Source organism: Cornus florida, unplaced genomic scaffold, assembly GCF_030987335.1.
Source record: "Cornus florida cultivar Cherokee Brave unplaced genomic scaffold, ASM3098733v1 CherokeeBrave_3.0.0_Hap2_Chr08, whole genome shotgun sequence".
NCBI classification, from domain to species: domain Eukaryota; kingdom Viridiplantae; phylum Streptophyta; class Magnoliopsida; order Cornales; family Cornaceae; genus Cornus; species Cornus florida.
Genome location: NW_026775578.1, coordinates 63,893,021 through 63,910,659, shown reverse-complemented (window position 1 = coordinate 63,910,659; position 17,639 = coordinate 63,893,021). Strand labels below are relative to the sequence as shown.

General features: G+C 34.1%; 1 protein-coding gene across 1 annotated transcript; it reads right to left on the bottom strand.

The window, feature by feature from the left end:
* Positions 1-6,725: 6,725 nt before the first annotated feature.
* On the bottom strand, positions 6,726-7,517 carry LOC132268674 (uncharacterized). The gene has a single exon (XM_059769481.1). It carries the CDS (start codon positions 7,491-7,493, stop codon positions 7,119-7,121), a length of 375 nt encoding a protein of 124 aa, XP_059625464.1. The 5' UTR covers positions 7,494-7,517; the 3' UTR covers positions 6,726-7,118.
* Between the last annotated feature and the right edge of the window lie 10,122 nt (positions 7,518-17,639).

Here is a 17,639-nt window from a genome sequence, read left to right as displayed (position 1 = left end):
AATATAAATAACACGTAATAAGTCTAAAACGGCAAAGTAAGATAGATAAAGGTACTAGAATGCTTAAGCTTAACGAGTTTAAATGCACACTTTTCAGTGCTCATCAAACTTTTACGATAAAACTTCTTTCTCTAGAAACCCCCACTAACTTGATCGTCAAAAGGTCTACGGCCGGCACCACAACGGTGTTTGACTTAGCTGTCTTTATTTTGTAGGAAACGGTGTCATACCAAGCTGCAGCGAATTTCAACCCCAATAATGATAATGAAAATTTCTTAGAAAATAACAACCCTAATGCCCCAAAATAAATATATATATATCTAGCATGTCCCAAATATATAAATATAAAGTGTTGGGAATAATTTCCAAACACTTGACCCCGCTCGGTCCCACATGACCCGAAACCCAAATATATCAAAAAAAAGAAAAATGAAAAAAATAGAAAAAAGAACAGGTGCTCACATACATTATCCTTTTGCTTTATGTTAATGACATGTTAGTGGATTAGTTCTAATTTTGAAGAAATCAGCACGTTGAAGAAGCAGTTGTCAGTAAGTTTAAGATGAAAGATCCTGGTACAACAAAACATATTATTAGGATGAGTATTATCAGGGAACAACCATTAGGTACTTTGAAGTTATCTCAAGTTGAATAAGTTAAATTGATTCTAAAGAGGTTCAAAATGAGCAATGATAAGGCCTTGAGTACACTTTTTAGCTAGTTACTTTCGATTATCATGGGATCAGTGTATGAAGATAGAGGATGAAAGAAACTCCATGGCTAAAATCTTATATACCTAAGCCATTGGAAGTTTGATGTATTCCATGGTGTGCATGAGACTAGACATTGCGTATGTAGTGGGAGCAGTAAGTAAGTTTATGAATGATCCAGGCAAGCTACACTAAGAAGTAGCGAAGTGGATATTGAGATATCTATGGGTACCACACACAGATGCCTATGTTTCAAATGGGGCAAGGTAAAACTACATTGGTATGTAGATGCAGACTTTGCTGGTAAGGTAGATTACAGAAGAAATACTACCAAGTATGTCTTTACGGTAGGCATAACTGCATTTAATTAGGTTTTGTAGATATAGAATACTGTAGCATTATCTATTCCAGAGAGAGTATGTGGCTGTGATAGAGGCAACCAAGGAGATGACTTGGTTATAAGGGTTATTGGTAGAGTTAGAATTGAAGTAGGTAAATTTTTTTTGCACAATGATAATCATAGTGCATGTAATACATTTGGTGGAAAATTCATCATTTCATTCAAAAAACAAGCATATACGATTTTGATATCACTTCATCAGATCGTTGTTACAAGATGGGGTGTTAAAACTTGAAAAGATACTTGGCACTGAGAATTCGATTGAATGTTAACCAAGACAATCACTATAGAAAAACTAAAGTTGTGCACAACTGCAATTGGTCTTCTAGCTGCTTGAAGATAGAGGTGAGTGCACCAAAATGCATCAGACATGCATTGGAAATTGATAAAGAGGCCTAACAAGTGCTCCAATCTCAAAGTGGGAGATTGTTAAGGTTTTTGAAGTCTGATTATTGTTGAGGTAACATTCCAAGAGACATAAACCGGTCCAATATTTACGGAGCGGTTGAACTTGCTGGGTTTGGTAGCTACTGGAAAAAATGAACCGGTTCAATATTGCTAGAGAGGTCTATAATGATGTTTACATCAAATTGGGCCGGTACAACATTTCTAGACCGGTCCAATGTGCATGGAAGTTGTAAAATTTCAATTCTCTTTTCCGTTTTGGAGTTTCCGAAAAAGCTTAAATTATGGAGCAAGTTGTTTCACTATATATATTGAGTTTTGGTACTAACCCTAGAAGTACAAGAGGTGTGAGATCATTATGCCTACACAAGAGAGAGATTAAGAGGAAATTCTCTATTGTAATCTTCATCTTTTTCATAGTGAAATTGTCCCGTGCGGTCTATGGACGTAGCTATTGTAGAGCATCTAGTTGTTTCACAACGTATAACTAGAAGAGCCCATCCGGATCAAGATGGACAATGAATATATACATATGTATACATATATACATATGTATATATTCATTGTCCATCTTGATCCGGATGGGCCCTTATATATATGAGTGAATATATAACAGTACCCAACAATTTAAAATTTTGAAATATACATATGTATATATGTATACATATGTATATATTCATTGTCCATCTTGATCCGGATGGGCCCTTATATATATGAGTGAATATATAACAGTACCCAACAATTTAAAATTTTGAATCATAAGGCAAGCCTGGAGCAAAAATAGAACATAATTGTTATGAATCCAAGTGAAGCTTTATGAGCTCATAATATAGTGAGTTAACATGTTCATTCAAATAATCTAAATTCCCAAACATAATTATTATGAGTCCAATTGATGTTTTATGAGCTCATAACATACGCGAGTTGACTTAAAAATGAACAAATGAACAAGTTCAAATAATCTAAATCTAAACTTGGTTCCATTTATTTACCACGGTAATGATAAAGAAAGTGAAGTTCCATTTATTTACAATTGTAATAATGAAGAGAATAAAAATGTTTTTTTTTTTTTTTTTACTTGTCACTTTTTTCTTTTCTTTTTTGGTAAGTCAGTATATATTAACCAAAAAAAAAAGATGTACAGGGCTACCCAACTAGCCCAAGAAGGCAAAAACAGCCTACAGGCAGCAAAGCAAAAAACAGGCCAAAGCAAAGATCTCACTCAAGACCAACCCAAGCGGCCCAAAGCCAACAAAAAAACACCTTCCCTCCCTCACGCTCAGAAATAATAAATCAAAACAAAAAAGGAAGACCACCAGAGATCAACATCACTCAGATGTAACCTCGGCGCTACTGATCAAACTAGGGATTCCCCATTCAGCAGCGATAACTCTCAAGCTGGTGGAGTCCTTTTCCTTGATAAAGAGGAGACGAGAATGAACACAATCCTCGATGAACTTCCAAACAGCTTGAGAGGGGGGTTTGAGTCCAAATACAGGTACGATTGTTCCTTTCTTTCCATATAAAATATATAGTAACAGAGCAGCATAGTTTGATTGTGATGGCCTCAATCGATTTACATTCAGCATTCCAAACCATTGTCCCATGAAGAGAAAGCTTCGATCACCACAATACGCACCACACTTGTGCTGAACATAATCCCAAATAGAGGAGGAAAATCTGCATTTAAAGAATAAGTGCTCATGGGTCTCTATCTCTTCCATACAAAGAGAGCAGAGGTTATGGTTATCCCATGTCAACCAAAAGCTCCTATCTCTAGTATAGAGTCTGCAGTTTAGAGCAAGCCATGTAATGAAAGCATGCCTAGAGATATATTTGGGGAACCAGATAATATGGTTCCATATAGAAAGAGGAGCTTGTGGTAGGAGGGCATTGTAAGTGTGCTTCAAATTGAACTTCCCTGTAGGAGAAAGAGTCCACACTGCCCTGTCATTGTTGTTGCCATTAATAGGGGGGATGGTTTCATTAACACCAATAATATTCCTGAAGTGGTTTGGGATTCTCCATTGCCTATGCCTGATCAAACAGTTGACGTTGGATTTGTTATCCCATAGGTGATTAGAGATGGTTGCAAAATCCACTCTATTCTCAATAGGTCCTGAGGGAAGCTAGTAATCAAACCATAGGGAAATGTCCATGCCATCCCCTACATGGTGTTTGATAAAAGGCCTAGCCATGCCCCTAAGCTTGAGCAATCTTCTCCAGTTACAAGAGCTAAGTTAGCTAGCCTTAATTTTCCAAAAGCTACCATCCTTGACTAAGTTAGAGTGAAGGATTGGCCATTATCATAAAAAAAAGATTTCAAATGTGCTTGAGAATTGAGATCCTATTAAGGGCAGTAATGTTAGGAAGGCCAAGACCACCATAGTTTTTAGGCTTGCACACTGCATACCAGTTAATCTTTGCTTTAGTGCATGTCCTTCATCTCTTTGCCAGTCCAAAGGAAATTCTTTAGAACACAATTGATTTATTTAGTCACCTGAAGAGGAAGCACAAAGAGGTTGCCCTAATAGGCATGGATGTTGATGAGAATTGATCTAATAGAAAGTAATCTTCCAGCTGGAGATTCTTGAAATGATCCTTTCAACCAAGGTTCTACAATCAATAGCAAGAAGCCTAGTTGTAGAGAGGGGAACACCAAGGTATCTAAAAGGGAAGTGCCCAATCTCAAACCCAGAAGCTGTGATCATACCACTCTCTGTCTCCAAAGGTATACCAGCTGTAAATATGTTGCTCTTGTTCAAGTTAGGCTTGAGCCCAGATAAACTGGAGAACTTATGAATACAATTAAGTAGAATCTTAAGAGGTGTGGATCACCATTATAGAAAAGTATAAGGTCATCAGCAAAACACAAGTGAGAGATCTGGTTACTTTTACATCTCCAATTGTATTTGAATTGGGGGTCCTCAGCAATGGCTTTGCTGATAATAGATGAAAGGACATCTATCATAATCACAAAAAGGAAAGGTGGTAGTGGATCCCCTGAACCTTTGAAGAGACCCTCAAGTTCTCCATTGATGGAGACTGAGAAAGCAGTGGAAGTGATGCAGGTATAAACCCACTAAATGAAATTTGATGGAAAACAGAGAATCCTTAGGCAATCAATTAAGAACTCCCAACAGACAGTGTCATAAGCCTTATGAAGGTCAATCTTAAGAGTACATCCAGGAGTAGAAGTATTTGAGTTGTACCTCTTCATGAGTTCCTGTACAATAAAAACTCCATCTCCAATCCTCGTATGCTTTAAAAAAGCTTTTTGGTATTTACCAACAATGTGGGAAAGGATAAACTGTAATTTTTTTGCAATAATCTTTGAGATGACTTTATATATGGTGTTACAACAAGAGATTGGTCTAAAGTCCTACATAGAGGTTGGGTTAGGAACCTTGGGCGTCAAGGTGATACAAGTAGAATTGATCTCCCTCATAAGTTGCCCATTCACAAAAAAAATCCCTGACAGGCAAGTAAATGTCATTGCCAATCACAGGCTAAACCTTCTTAAAGAAAAGGGCATTATACCCATAAGGACCAGGAGCTTTTTTATTACTTAGAGCAAAGAAACACTCTCTAATTTCCTCGAGGGAATGAATACCAGTGAGAGTGTCAATGATATTTGTAGGTAAAGCCTTGTTAAACACCTCTCTGAGATTGTCAATACCTAGAGAAGTGTGGGTTTGGCCTCCAAGAATATTCTGGAAGTGGTTGACAGCCTCACTCTTGATAGTTGGGAGAGATTCAGTGGTTTCCCATTTGCCAATTGGAGCTTTGTAATCTTTTTTCTATTGCATCTGGCATTAAAGGATCTCATAAAGTAACTTGTGTTTTTATCTCCCTCCTCGAACCATTTAATCCTAGATTTCTACAGGTAGAATTGTTCTTCAGCCAGGGAAAGGTCATGAAACTTTTGAAAGAGAGCTTGTTCATCAGTCCTAAGTTGCACATTGACGTAATGCACTAGGACAATATCACATATATTTTTTTCTATGTCATCCTATTCCTGAGTCACTTTCCCACCATTCATATTGATTTCCTTCTCAAACCGCACCACTAAATCTAAATCTTGATTATGATAATGATGATCACACGTTAAAGGGTTAGTGCTCTAAAATCATCTGGGTATGTGGTAAGTCCATTAACATTTTTATTCAATGTGGTTTTAAATTAAAATGCCACATAAAAGTTTTAATCAAAAGTAGGTGAATCTTTTTTAAATGGTCTTGGGGCATAACAATTAATAATGGACACGTTTTAAGTTTGCATAGGAGTAAAGTGTGTATATGTTTATTATCTGTTAGGGAAAAAAAAAAAAAAAAAAAACGGAATTAAGTTATGAGCATGTTTTTTTTTTGGAAACAGAAAATAAATTTTAAAGAATTAAAAAAGGACTAGTATTTGACATATTTTCAACTCTGTTTCAATACCCGTTTTTAAAGAATGGTTACCTAAAACAAGTTTTAAAACTGTATTCTAGTTTTAATTAGCTGAAACAAATATTATATGAGAACTAAACCGTGAACCCCATTTTAATGAGCTAGTCATTGTACAAATTTTTTTTAATTTTTTTTTTAAAGTTCAAGCAAACTCTCACATGCTAATAATATTGTCGGCTACAGATGATATGATCAAATTTATTGACAAATGAAAAAAAAAAAAAAAAAAAATTATATATATATATATATATGTTAGGTGAAACAAATATTATATGAGAACTAAACCACTCACAGTCGAGCAATAATATAGTTGACTATTAATCTGTGACACATGCTAATAATATTGTCTTTGATAAGGCTACAGATGATATGATAAAATTTATTGACAAATGAAAAAAAAAAATGAAAAATATGTTATCTTACAATTTATTGACAAATGAAGAAAAATAAAAATGTTATTAGATGGACGTAATCAATAGGCAACTTGGTAATTAACTTTTTCAAATTGCAAGAGTTTTGATTAGAATGGAACAGGTACATGATGTATTGATCATAATTATCTAATAATTTCCTGAGCAAGCAACCTACAAATGGTCAATTTATTAGACCAGTCACACAGTCCTAGCCCATCCTAAATTAATATTTTCCCCTTATTGTTTCAAGACGGTTCCACGCATATATATATATATATATATAAACTAAGAAGTCAAAGATAACATCAAATATAGGTAGATATGTTTTATGCACAATCATTAGATATGTTAAAAAAGAAATCCACATATATTTGTACATAGAGAAAAGGAGTACCAAAACAAGTACTAATACACAAAAGTACTTATTTTATTTATATATTTATTGTTTTTCACACACTACTAGGTTAAAACGGTTACCCTTTTTCAAACTCGAGTTCATAACATAACTACAAATCAAACAAGTCTTAATTAACTCTTTAATAATTCATGAACTTATTAAAAATAAACACCATCATGTTCATCTCCTCTGAATATTACAAAAAAATATATATAAAATAAAAAATTAAAAAAAAAAAGATGTATATATAATGTTCATCTCCTTTCCTTCTAATTACAAAAACAAAACAAAAAAGTATACATATATTTTTTTTGGTATAAGATGTACTTTTTTCCTCTTCAACTACCTTGAAAAGTTCATGACAGACTTTGAAGGAGTGATCTTGATGACAAGTCCAGGGAAAACATCATCCGGGTCATGGATATGCGGGTTCTCCTCGACGATAAACGGGTCGCCGCACTTGTCGCTGATGGTATGGAGGGTTTCGCCTTCTCCGACGACATAAATTTCGTCGCAAGGCCGATCCCAGAACTGGTTTCCTCCTCTCACATGCAGAGCTGAAGATTCATTTGGAGAAGGATGATCATCTTTGATGGAGCCTAACAAGATGAGAGCTAACAAAACAATAGCACAGTACCATGAAGCTGCATCGGCTATGGCCACTGATGCTTCTATGAACTTGGTTTTGGAGCTTTGGGTTTTGGAGAGAGAAGCCATATTGCACACGACAGAGAGATTGTGTTTTCATAATATAGGGGGACTATATATATATATATATATTGGTCAGATAGGTGTTTTTGGTTTAACGTCTTTCTTTTAGTGTTACCTGAGTCACTTTGCCTCTTTGCCAAATTACCAAAAAGGACTACCCCGTATTTCTTAATGTACAATTTAACTACCTCATTGTTAATAATTTTGGGGTCTATGAAATGACATTAATTTATGTTAAACTTTTAATATTTTTTTTTAGTTAGTGCTCACATACACATATTTTTACTAAGATTTAAATTCTTGACTTTCTTTTAAAAAATAAGAGCCTAACACCGTTAAACCATACATATTGATAACTTCTAACATTTTGAAATCTATATATATATTTTTATTTTTTTTATTTTTTAAAAATAGAGAACCCTTTTATAGGGTTGCCAGTAATTGTTTATTCATTTTAGGTTCTTAGAGAGTCAGTTGCGATTTGTCTCAGTAAAATCTCCTCAAATTTTATTTTATTTCATTTTATTTAAAAAGTAAATCACCTATTGCTCGTAATGGAAACGCCATAAATGTATAGAAGAGGTTTCTAGAAAATTTGGTAATTATGAAGAAGTCTTAAGTTAACAAAAGTCAACAAGCAATAATTTTTATACTGTTCTTTTGGGTAGGCAAACCACCCCAGCCTTAGATACAATATATGGAGACAAAAAGGAGTAGGCAGGCATTTAGAAACGACCCATTTTGCCATTAATGTTATCTGCTACTCTCGTTTGGAGTTGTGAACTTAAAACACATACACACACACTCTCTCTCTCTCTCTCTCAATATATATATTATCATCTTTGTCCTTAACCATGAACAACTCTTAACATGACACAATTCAAACTATGATGACAAAAAATAAAATAAAAAAATTCAAAATGAAACAAATTTTTATTATTTTTAAAGTGAAGTAGGATGGCTAAGCTCATCAAACCTATTGAATTTTTTGTCTGTTTGGGGACATGGTCAACGACCAACTATATATATATATATATATATTCTGATGTGTATACTTACCTTATTATAATTACTATCTCAGTCTCGTAATAAGTGCCAATTTGAAAATTTTTGACTCATTATTATTTTTTATTTTTGAAACATTTAATGTTATTTTTAATTATATTTCATTAATATACTTATATAGTATTTCTATTTCATACTAGATGTCTATTTGGATAATTTTGACTCACAAAAATTGTGAGTCAAAATTTTTGGAATTGACAACTAATATGGGATGAAGTGAGTATTTAATTAAATCTAGATTGTTGAAAAAAAAAAAAAAAAAAATTAGCTCTAGATAAAATTAATCGTCCTAGCTTGAGATAGTCTCTCAAACATGACCATTTGTTAAATTATTTAATTTAATTCCTGATATAGTGTTCTTGGACAATATCTCACAAATAGTTATAAAGTTTTCATGTAACCTATTTAGTTCAACAAACTAGCATATTGTAACAAGGTTTTACAGGTTATACTGTTAGGGGAAAAAAAAAGTGTTTGAAAGGTGTCTGTGTTTTTATATTTTGTAATTATTAATTAGAATGTTAGATATATATCTTCCAAAATATAATTTTCAACCCTTATTATTCCACAATCTTGCCCAATATTACCAAGCATACCTTTAAATTCAAGCTTCGCTAATAAATATAGTATTTTACTTATAAAACATACGCATGACAAACCTTTACGAGATCATATTCAAAGTGAAATTAAATAAGAGACAATGATCGATTATGATGATAAAATCTATGTTACTAATTTAACTTGGCTTAATGATAATTAGCCGCCTTCAATCATGAAGACACGTCCAACTTTGAATGCATTAAATATATTCCTTGTATATATGTTTTTTTTAATGTTAAGACTATATATATATATATATATATAGATATAGATATATATGAATTATAAAAAGTAATTTAGAAATCAAATGTATTCGACTATTTTATGTTAGTGGATGTGACGTTATTATTAATTTCTTACTTAAATTTAGTCGGATCCGAATCTCTATTATTATATATATATGTATACAATCTTACAAAATATATATATATATATATATATATATGTGTGTGTGTGTGCACAAACATAAATTACGAAGTATGTGGAAAGAGAGGGGTGGCGGGGAGGTGCGGGTGGTGTGGTTGTGGTCTTGTGGAGGCGAATTGCGTGAAGCAATTGAGCCCAACCCCACATCCCACCTTTGGACAAAACTGGTAACCATCAAATTCAACCAACCAACTAACCCAACCCCACCTCCAACCAAAACTTAAGAACACAATACGGCCATTTATATATGGGACCATATATGATATAGTAGTGTATATAACTGTCTTGAAGTTCTTGAAAGTCAACTCTTCGCATGCTAAAAAACGCCCTCTAGGACCAACTGAACCAGTCAATCAACCAAAGTCATTTTGGACAAATGAGCAATCCCAATTTTTTGTCCAGACCAATGAGAGTAACTTCCTCCTAAATACCCTTGTTACACAATGATATGATGACACGTGTATCTGAATGTTACCCGATGATATGATGACATATGTATTTGAATTTTTTTTATGAGATATTGTGAATAAATACTTTTTAACGTATTACTAATATGGTTGAATCACAAATACACACACCTTCTTTAAAAATAAAATCAAAAAAATAATAAATAAGAAAAATATTTATTTTCGATAAATCACATTTTGTATTCACTCATTTGCTTTGTTTTTCTATTAAGAGTCTTGTAATCTAGTCGTATCTCCTCCACTTTTTAAAATAAGTGGTGTGAATTCGAATTCTTAAAGGAGGAAGTGAGTGTATGTGTGGTGTGCGTATGAAAATAAATAAATAAAATCCTCTTTGTTTTCTTTATTTATTAAATTATTATCTTTCTAATTTTGTAATTGAAGACAATGTGTACATTTGTGATCGTACCATATTAGCAGCACTATTCACAAGTAGGTAAACAAATATTGGCATTTCAAATATAATTGAAGAAATTAAGACTTTTATTTATTTAGTTTTACATATTTTAAATTAAAAAATGGCACATGTTATTTTGTTATTGTATCACATCAATGATATTCTCAAATCTAAATCTACATACTTCCAAGAGAAAGAAGGAAGGATAAAAACAAGTAAAATTATTTTCGTGTAGCCGCCGTTTTATATCATGTTTTCAAATTTTAAATCATATAAAATCTAAGTCTAAAAGTAGGGATGGCAACGGGGCGGATTTGGGGTTGGTTTAGCTAAACCTTACTCTATCCTGCTAGAAAATCTGTCATACTAACTCCACTCCTATTTCGGAATGAGTTTGTAATTATTATACTATCCACACTCTTATTCCGATAGACAAAGTACCGACTCCGCCCCATGTACTCCGTTTAATTGTTAGGTGCAACGGGGATGGGTTGGGTTATGCCACTTTTATTATGTAGTAAAAAAACTAACTCCATGTGTTCAAATCGGGCTAAAAAATAAGTTGACCCAACTTTTAAATTACTAAATAATAAAAATTAATATATTAACAGATACTTCCAACAAAGTAACAAAAGTCCTAAAAATATAAAATATATTTTATTTATATATATATATATATATAATAAAAATAAAAAGAACGTATATAATTGGAGCGGATTCGGGACGGGTTTATCACTAAATCTGCACCCATCCCAAACTTGCTTTGAATTTTCAATTATTTTACTATATCGATTCTAAACCCATTTAGAGAAACACTAAATCCACCCCATTAAAGATGAGGCCGGGGCGAAAACCCACGGGACAGAAAAAATTGCCATCCCTACTAAAAGCATTAGATACACGTGAGACATAGTTTGCCATGGTTTATGCATTTCAAATTATTTTGTCATTTCAAAATTTTATTCTAAGAAAATGTTTACGCACTAGAGTAGGTGAAGAAGCACCTTTGAGCAATAAGGTCTGATTAGTGACAAATTTTATTGCTATTACCTACCCAGATATATATATATATATATATATATATATATATATATATATATATATATATGTATTGCGTATTTATATATAATTGTTTTTTTGTATCTTAATGGAAGAGGACGACAATATGAAGTAAGCTATGAAAATGATATTGTGGAGAATATATCTTGAATTGATGAACATCAACCCCATTTACTCATGTCATGGTCCATATTCCATGGTCATACAATGGTGATGTTATATATGAAAACATCTTATATGCCGAATCATGTGAGCTATGATGGGATGTGGACAACTCGTAGCCCAATGACCATTCATTTCTTAACATTCAAAGCTTTCTATTGATCAAAACAACCCATGATAACCTTGTTGACATGATAAAAGATTAATATAACGTTCTAAATGTGACTTCAAAAAGTTGTCTTAGCTTTTTTTTCTTTGAGCTACGATTTATTTGAGTCACATTCGCTGTTTCCACTTTGTAATGGCATAGTTTTCCAAATGTGGGGCGTCAGATTAACTTTATTCCCATCAACTAAAGTGACTAATAACCACCATAATCGACACTGCCATTCCATAATTTCATTATGATAATGGTGATCCTTGTTGAACTTACCCTTGAATAATACTTAAAAACTATGCAATTAATATGATCTTTATGAATAAATTCTTCTATGTGCGGTACTCACCTCAACACTACTTTATCGGAGAAAATTTATGAGCAAGGTTGTCAGAATTGGAATATAGGTAAGATCAATGGGGCTCCATAGAATCAGATCAAGAAATTCAAAAGTTCTACAAAATTAATATATAAAAACAAAAAACAATTCAAACTAATTTTTTAAATAAAAATAATTATAAAATCAATCTAAAATAAGCCCAAAATATACAATAATATATATATATATATATATATATATATATATATATAAGAGAATGTGTGAGGAGATGCCTTGATTCTCATCTTTAACTTTCTTACCAAAAAGACACTTAAATAATAATAATAATAATAAAGTCATTATTTAAGGGTTTATATTGAAAGGTAAAGGTTAAATATTATAAATAAAGACTATGTACAGTAGGCTTGGCATAGGCAAAGTTACAAAAGCCTAGTCCAAAGGAGGCAATCAGATACAAAAGCCCAGACCAAGGGTCCAACATGACTAAGTTAAGCCCAAGACCAAGGGTCCAGCATGACTAAGTTAAGCCCCAGCCCAAGCAAACTAACATAACAGTTCCTGTTTGATATCACTATATTCTGTGTAAGCGAATTTTTTAAATTAGCGTGTTTGATAATATTTAGATTACCACTTAAAATATTACATAGTAACTTAAAACAAGCCAAAATTTTAAGCGACATGGACTTTGTTTAACGCTTATCACGAAAAATATTTTGTTAATAATAATGTTACCCTCAAATATTATATTTTTAAGTTTTTCGCCACTTCTTCTATTTAGGGGTGTACACGATTCGGTTTGAATCGGATTTGGAGGTTTTTTTGGACCAAACTATTTATAACGGTTCTACTATTTTTGAAACCAGACCGAACCATAATGCTCATGGAACCAAACCAAACCAAACCAAACCGCAAAAAATTGGTTTGGTTCGATTCGATTTGTCGGTTTAAGTTGATTTCCTTTTATTTTATTTTATTTTTTTTAAAACAAAATCTCTTATTTTTTCCTGTATATAATACATCAGGGAAATTGTCGATTTAAGTTGATTTCTTTTTATTTTATTTTATTTTTTTAGAACAAAATCTCTTATTTTTTCCTGTATATAATACATCAGGGAACCGGCAGTGACCAGATAACAATCACATATGCATTGTCAATAATATCATGTACTTGTGGAAGAAACAAACAGACAGTGACCAGATGACCACAAGGAAAAAAATACAGCATTCTCTATTTACCATTTACGAGATATTGGGAAAAGAAAGAAAAAAATTAACTCAAAATTCAAAAAACAAGAGAGATCAAATACAGAATAGCTAATGTTTGAAGTCCTCAGCTATCATAATTATTTCTTACCATTGCTAAAAGTATATAGACTTAGTTCACTAATCAATATAAAGTTGAAAAGAATATATATATATATATATATAATAAGTTATATAACGGTTCGGTCCGGGCCAGGCCGGTCTAGCAGGACCCCAAATCAGGACCGAATCGAAAAATTACGGTTTAATAATTTTGGGCCTAGGACCGGACCAAACCACTATACAACTAGTCCGAACCCCCCAGTTCAATCCGGTCCGGTCCGGTTTTTCAGTTTACCAGATTTTTTGAACACCCCTAGTTCTATCTTTGAAATTAAACGTATTGATACTACTCTTGAAATTAAACGTATTAATGGACTTTTTATTTCCACTTTGCATTTCTATTCACTTCCAAGGGATATTTTTACTTTTAGTTTACTCTAATTTCTCAAATGTTTCATTGTACTTTTCTTCTCTAATGTAAATATAAATCATATTCAACAAAATATAAATAAATAAATAAATATATATATATATATATATATATATATATATATATACATATATGTACACACACTACATGGTTCACTTAAGTTTATAATCAAGAATCATGTAATGAAACCCTCACATCATTATTGTAATGCAAATCTACTATATAAATAAAAATCAAATGATTTGTGCGTGAATTCTAATATCCTTCTCATAAATATTTCATTTTCATAAGTTATTTATTTATATGATGATTTTGAAATTTTTATGATCAGTTTTGACATTTGTAGGGGTTCATTTTCGTAACAGAATAAAATACATATAAATGGTGATATCATACACAAATCTGAGTGATCCAGACAACATAATAGAATCTGAGGTGGACTGAGAGAGGTGGAAGTATAGGCAAACTTAAGAGAGAGATGGTGAATATGGCAGTATAATAGTACACCATTGACTCCCTTGATGAAGGTGTATAGAGAAAGTATGAGAGGTTATCTCCTCCTCCCTTCTTGCTTTACCCTTCTTGGCCTTGGAGAACCTCTTTATGTAGGCCAGGTGAAAGGCTAGGTGACATCATCATATGATATCACATGTGGACCCATTAACATTATAAAACAATATTAATTAAGATGGGTCTAAATTCTATGGGAGTTAAAACGATATTTCTCTTTCTATGAGTCAGGTTGAGAGTCAACTCGACGAGCCCTAAACTTCATCCACTAAACTAAGAACTTCCTCGGATCCCAAATAATCCTGAGTCCTGCTCCCAAATCAGGTCTTCAAGTATTCGATCTTTTGTTCGGTGTATACTTATGATGTGGTAAGTGCCACATAACTTTGATTGTTGATTGTTTGACCGTTTGACTTGTGAGTCATTGTTGATGATGTGGCGTAGTCCGTTGACTATTTGACCAAGCTTTGTGGGTCATTATTGATGATGTGGCATTACCATTATTTGATACATACATTTAGTCCCCCTGCGCGGGTGAGGTTTGTATTATATGTAGAAGGTTATCCGTGCAAAAAATGATGCTTTGTGATTTTAAAAGCAAATAAGGAATCCTTCGAGATTCCCAAGGTCTTCATCTTACGTTGAAGTGCGATTTGGGAGTAATGTCCTGGCTTTTTAACCCAAGAAGTGCATTATATGATGTTTGATAAACCTAACAGGATGTTTTAGAGTTCGAATAATGTTGGAACAATGTCCGAGGTTTTGACTTTAAGAGTGTTGTGAAGCGAGATTTTTCTTGAGACTTGAGGGTTGACCTCTCAAGGTTTAATGAATTGGTGTAATAACAGGTTTTGATGACCTGGTGTGATACTAGGGTTTAGGTGACCTGGTGCTAAACCAAGGTTTGATGACCTGATGTGAAACTAAGGTTTACGATTGAGTGCCAGTAAATATTAGCACGACCAAGAGCGAGAGTTTGCACGAGTGAGTGTGAGAAAGTGTTTGCACAGTTGAGTGCGAGTGAGCATTTGCATGAGTAAGCTAGTGCGAGACAGTGTTGGCATAAGCGAACACGAGAGAGTGTTTGCACGAATAAGTGCTAGAAAATGTTTGCACGAGTAAGTGCGAGAGAGTGTTGGCACAAGCAAATGCAAGGGAGTGTTAGCACAAGTGAGTGTGAGAGAGTGTTGGCACGAGTGAGTGCGAGAAACTGTGTATGCCAAGCGGATGGCATGAAACACAACTGATAGGAGTGAAAGCTAGCTTGCTGGAACGCGAGATAGTGCTTGCACGAACGAGTGCGAGAGGGTGCTGGCACGAGCGAGTGCGAGAGGGTGCTAGCACGAGCGAGTGCAAGTAAGTGTTAGCACGAAAGAGTGCGAGTCAGTGTTAACATGAGAGAATGTAAGTGAGTGTTGTCATGAGAGAGTGCGAGAAAGTGTTGGCACAAGCGAATACAAGAGAGTGTTTGCACGAGTCAGTGCAATAAAGTGTTGGCACAAGCGAATGCGAGAGAGTGTTTGCACAAGTAAGTGCTAGAGATTGTGTAAGCCAAGCAGATGGCATGAAACATAAGTGCTAAGCGCAAGTGCGAGCATGATAACACACGAGAGAGTGTTGGCTCAAGCGAATGCGAGAGGTTGTTGGCATGAACAAGTGTAAGTAAGTGTGCAAGCCAAGTGGATGGCATGAAACATAAGTGATAGGCACGAGTGGTAGCTTGCTGGCACAGAAGAGTGCAAGAGAATATTAGCACGAGCTAGTACGAGAGTGTTGGATGGATATGGGTACTTTATCAGTCTCCTTCCAAAGCATGCCAAAGAAATGTGATTTACGAAACGAGTGAAGTAATGTATGTAGATATATTTAGTCTATCTACACGATTAGGCTATGTAAAAAGGCAGGTGTGGATAAATGAAGATTTTTGTTGGTGAGTGTTCGAGCTAAGTGAAAGTCATGTGACACTACAATGATGGTGATATAGAGGTATATCGAGAAAAAAATTAGGATGTAAACTCGACGGTGTGTGCGAGCCAAGTGAAATATGTGTGACACGACAACGAATGTGAGATGGAGTTACATCAAGAAAAGTTCTAGGATGTGACCTCGATGGTATGTACGCGCCAAATGAAAGGCGTGTGATACTGCAATAAGGGTAAGAGGGAGTTACATTAAGAATTTTTTAGATGCAAACTTGATAGTATATACAAACCAAATGAAGGGTATGCAAAATTGAAGCACAACGAGGATTATGTCAGGAGGTGGAATGTTTTTCAAAACGTTGAGTCGATGTTGTGTCGAGGATCGAGACCTCAAAGAGTGAGTGAGTGAGGTTGATCAAAGTCCTTTGTTGACAAGGAATGACACGTACCATGTATAGCAGATATAAGGTGAGTGTATGTCTAAGGTTGACTCCGAGAAGGAAGCGGCTGGAAAAATGCGTGAGATTGGTTTAGGTTGAGAAAATGACAGTGTTAAAGATGTTTCGAGTCTGTTGGATTTTCGAATTGCCTTCATGTAGGGGTAATGTGCATACGAGTACATATATGTTTATTTTGTACAGAATTTGAATTTGGACTCTATCATTAGACTTGTGTACATATGTAGAGGCCGATAATTTTATACATATTTTGGACAATATCAAGCCCTGCAGGTGAGGTGCATGTCTCGAGAGGCAGCTGCAAGGTCAGCGAGAGTTTGACTGTGAGTAAGTGTGCAAGCCAAGTAGATGGCATGAGATACTTTCACACGAGTAGAAGTCTGTGTTGTGTCAATGCTTTATCTAGTCCAAACTTTCTAAGTGTCAGAACTCGAGATAGGTTTAGAAAGTGGACCTTCTGACTTTAGTTGGAATGCTTTATTTTTCAAAGTTTCCAACTGTTGCAACTCAAGATTTGATGAGACTTTAAACTTTCCAAGTGCGAGAACTTGAGAAAGGTTTAAAATGAGAGAATTTACGATACTCGAAACCTTTTAAGTGTGAAAACTAAAGAAAGGTTTGAGATGGGGCAGATTGTCTATGCTTGCGAGTGCAGGAATTTACTTACAAGTTCCTATTAGTGTGAGCCAGTGTGGGTGAGTGGGCAAACCATGCGGATAGTGTGAGACACTATAACATTAGTAAGAATATGTATTATGTCGAGGAGATAGAACATTATTTTAAGTCGTCATGACGATATTGTGGAATGAAAGTGGATCGAGACCTCGAGGAGTAAGTGTGCGAGCCAAGTGGAT

Bases quoted from the DNA above. Each gene is read 5' to 3' on its own strand.
- LOC132268674 (XM_059769481.1), bottom strand. From the start codon at position 7,493: ATGGCTTCTCTCTCCAAAACCCAAAGCTCCAAAACCAAGTTCATAGAA.